General features: G+C 34.9%; 2 protein-coding genes across 3 annotated transcripts in view; one reads left to right on the plus strand and one right to left on the minus strand.

The window, feature by feature from the left end:
* The window catches only part of LOC118737098 (cyclin-dependent kinase 2-like), a 7,518-nt gene extending 5,538 nt beyond the window's left edge, over positions 1–1,980 (plus strand). The window contains exons 2-6 of one of the 2 annotated variants that reach the window (XM_036467379.1): positions 160–386; positions 1,060–1,170; positions 1,244–1,405; positions 1,475–1,672; positions 1,733–1,980. In XM_036467379.1, the coding sequence (XP_036323272.1) occupies positions 160–386; positions 1,060–1,170; positions 1,244–1,405; positions 1,475–1,672; positions 1,733–1,849 (815 nt within the window). In that variant the 3' untranslated portion in view covers positions 1,850–1,980. Of the gene's footprint in view, positions 1–120; positions 387–1,059; positions 1,171–1,243; positions 1,406–1,474; positions 1,673–1,732 lie in introns of those variants that run through there. The other variant, XM_036467378.1, reaches the window with a different exon arrangement.
* Positions 1,981–2,024: 44 nt separating this feature from the next.
* Positions 2,025–3,308, minus strand: LOC118738121. Its single transcript, XM_036469042.1, has 2 exons — positions 3,208–3,308; positions 2,025–3,140 (listed from the first exon to the last, which is right to left on the minus strand). Exons 1-2 carry the CDS (start codon positions 3,306–3,308, stop codon positions 2,186–2,188), a joined length of 1,056 nt encoding a protein of 351 aa, XP_036324935.1. The 3' UTR covers positions 2,025–2,185.
* Between the last annotated feature and the right edge of the window lie 627 nt (positions 3,309–3,935).

Here is a 3,935-nt window from a genome sequence, read left to right on the forward strand (position 1 = left end):
CGGCTTTGTCGGGCTGTGAAAAGCAACGCAAACTTTGTAACCCAATACATACTTAATTGGTCATTGATTAAACTATTTTTGTGTATATTCTTATTTACATGCTGCCACTTTAAAAATGGAAACTTGTTGAGTAACTAATAAGTAAAGATGTTATGGGAAATATACTAAAGTATTTAATTTGTGTTTGTAGCGAAACTGAGGGAGTTCCATCGACGGCCATTCGGGAGATTTCACTACTCAAGGATTTAACGCACAATAACATTGTACGACTATATGATATTGTAGTAGCGGATTCCAGCTTGTACATGGTGTTCGAGTATTTGAATATGGACCTGAAGAAGTTAATGGACAAGAAAAAGGATGCTTTCACGCCTAAACTTGTAAAGGTGAGTTATCAAGGGGGATATATAAAGAAGATCCTTATAATTTTCCCTATTCCATTTCCTATATATTTTATATTTACGTTAAATTAGATTGAGGAGAACTTTCAGCTAATTCACTGATTTATGCAGGCTTTGGTAAGCTGCTACTGTAAACTTTGCAGGAGTGACTTGCGTGGAAATCAATTAATATGGCTTACTTCTAAAACGTACCCCTCCATACCTTCATAAAGTCAGCATTTTTTTATTATATTTGGGGGTGAAGTCATGAAAATAAAAATGATTAAATTAACGCTTAAACATAATTAATAATTTTGTAAGTTGGACCGAAAATAGAATTACCTTAATTGCTTCATGACCCCATGATCGGATCTAAACTAAATTAGTATAGGGCCGCCATTGCGGCACCACCTTATCGATAAAAAAAAAGAATGGTCGAAAGGGGTTCACTTGGTCCAAAGTTATGCGGCAACATACATAAATAAAATATATAATAATAAAAAATATGCCGCCGAATTGGTAACCTCCTCCTTTTTTTGAAGTCGCATGCATTTTTAATGGAATCAGGTCATGCCAGTGCCTGTTTGCCATCCAGCGCTGGGCTTACTTAGATATATGAGACTTCTGTACTTCAAATTCTTGATTTCTTGAAATAATATCTATTTGTATCTTTTTACAGAGCTACATGCATCAACTTTTTGATGCCATTTGTTTCTGCCATACGAATCGAATTTTACATCGAGATCTCAAACCACAAAATTTACTAGTCGATAGCGTTGGTAACATTAAGGTAAACATCAACATGAAGGATTGATTCACTTCAATTAAGACTGTTTAAGAATTTTCTGTTATTAATTTTATAGTTGGCAGATTTTGGACTGGCGCGTGCCTTCAATATGCCAATGCGCGCCTATACACACGAGGTCGTTACGCTCTGGTACCGCGCACCTGAAATACTATTAGGCACCAAATATTATGCGACAGGCATGGATATATGGAGTTTAGGTTGCATATTTGCGGAAATGGTGATATATGAAAATTTAACTTAATTTTAAGTAAGAAACTAATTAAAGCCATCTTTATTATCTCCTTAGATTATGAAGCGTTCACTATTTCCTGGTGACAGCGAAATCGACCAGTTATACCGAATATTTCGCACATTGGGTACACCTGATGAAAATACTTGGCCTGGTGTTAGTCAATTACCAGATTACAAGGCTAAATTTCCTAGATGGGAGAAAACTAATATACCAGACGTTATTGTGAAGCACGAAGGTTATGATCTCTTTAAGGTGACGACTTGACTCTTTGCTATCCACAGTAAGAATATAATTTTTTTTTTTTTTTCACAGGTTATGATGCTGTACGAACCCAATGAACGCATATCAGCTAAAAATGCAATGACGCATCCCTACTTCGATGATGTAGAGCATGTGGATTATGTAGTACTGCCAGTTGACACTCCTTAGGTGCTCTTTGCTTTCAATTGTTCTTTATTTTTAATTCTTAGCTAATTTACTATTTAATGTTTATAATTATGCTGTCTTGTAACTTAAATTTAACTATGCAAAAGTAATACAACTGCCCTTTTCTATAGTCACATTTCTTCTACTTATTGCTATTCTTTTAGTTGGTAAAGATTTTATATCTTCATGTGGAATATAAATCAATAGGGGTAGGTCTGCACGCTTTCGTGGTTGTAAGGTTATCCAGTTAGATGTAATTCTTCAGTGAATTTTTTAGTTGGAAACTGATTATTATTAAAACCACGGCATGAATACCAATATTTAATTTTAGCTTAGACATTAAAATGGTTGTAATATGTAATATGCGAACCTCTTCCTAGGCAGTGATTTTTCTTTGTTTTGCTTAGCTCCTGAACTTTGTTTTGTGTTTGCCCGCTGACGCATCCTATTGAAGTGATCGTCTTTCATGTAAGCGGCAAATGAGTTATGCAGTTTTTCAATATTTTTTACTTTATGCTGTTTAGTCTGCTTAATAAAATCTGACTGTCTTCCTAGAGTAGGCTCCTCTTCTGACTCATCGCTAATTTCCATATCTGGTGGTATTACCTCAACTTCTTCAGATTCTTTTGCTTCTTGTGAGTCAGGAAGAGTTTCTTCCTCGATAGTTTCCTGCATTGCTTCATCATCAGAGTTATTGCTTTCGACAGATGCTTCTGCAGTTGGCGGCTCAATTTGTGCAGCTACCTCGTGCCGAACTGGCTGTTCTGCAGTACCTTCTTCCTCTTCAAATTCGTACGGCTGCTGTTTAGCGGGAGTGTAAGCATTTAAGTAGTTGTTAGTATGCAAGTTTTGCATTTTATAATATTGACCAGTGCGCGCATCATAAAAATAGAGGGTTTTGTACGGTACTTCGTAATCATTATAACTAGTAGTCTGATACATCTGTTCATCTTCTCTCTCATAAGCTGAATTTGTGTATTTGGGTTTTTTGGTGCGTTTTGTAAGCATATCTTGTTGGGTTCTTGTTTTTTTGTTGCGCTTGCGTTTTGTGTTTCTCTTGTTATAGTTTCCCACTGGAGTGTCGATAACATTGGTTGCACCGGCGTTGAATAGGTTCACCAGCGGGTTAGTCATATTCCACCTGATATAAGGTACTGGGAGACGTATATTTTGCACCAGGTTATTCCAGTAGTTTATGAATGGTCGCTGAGTTGGTGTTTGACTTTGCCGTGCCTGAGGCGAAAAATAATCGTAATCAAAGGACGTGCTATCAAGTGGTTGCAGTGCTGAATTGCTAGAGGTTGTATAGAATATAGAGCATTTGTAATTAATGAAGATGAAATTCTAATATACCTACATACCTGATACGACGAGCCGCTTGCTTTTCCAACACTTTGGTCGTGACGAAATTAAGGCAAATCGCAATTGTCAGAATATATATCTGAAAGTATATGGAACTCATTATTATTTTATTTTATGTTGATAGTATTTTTAAATTAAAAGTATAAATTTTAAGATTGCTCTACGGACTTAAGATTTCTTAAGAAGACTTGTAATTGTTAATCTGTTCCAACTATGTGCTCGTAATGAGGAGTGATTTCAATACGATTACAACAGGAGTATCCAAAATCGAACATGTATGAACTTGAAAAAAGTTTTAGTGCCGTTGATATGTACTTGATACATATATAATTAAAAATATATATATTAGAATTTTCAAGGTTATTAAAGCATACAATTTTAAGAGGGCATTTCCAAAACCTATTCGTCATTTTGCACCAAATTTTGTTTCCAATTCTACAGAATTTTTCTTTCATTTGTTACCTAAGTTCCGTGGTCCAAAGTTATGCGGTAACGAACATAAAAAAAAATAAATATTCAGACGAACTGATAACCTCCTCCTTTTTTGGAAGTCGGTTAAAAATGAATTGAAAATTATTGATGGAATTTATGTTAAATATCAACACCTATCATAATTAAAAAAAATTTGTTTTTTTATCCATTATGTAGAACGTCTGTCAGATAGGGCCTTTGTGAATACTAAGTTATGAAATAAATATTTCAGAAATGGCTTTTTGAGTTCATGTTA

The sequence above is a fragment of the Rhagoletis pomonella genome, unplaced genomic scaffold (assembly GCF_013731165.1).
Source record: "Rhagoletis pomonella isolate Grant_MI unplaced genomic scaffold, Rhpom_1.0 Rhpom_scaffold_00004, whole genome shotgun sequence".
Lineage (NCBI taxonomy): Eukaryota > Metazoa > Arthropoda > Insecta > Diptera > Tephritidae > Rhagoletis > Rhagoletis pomonella.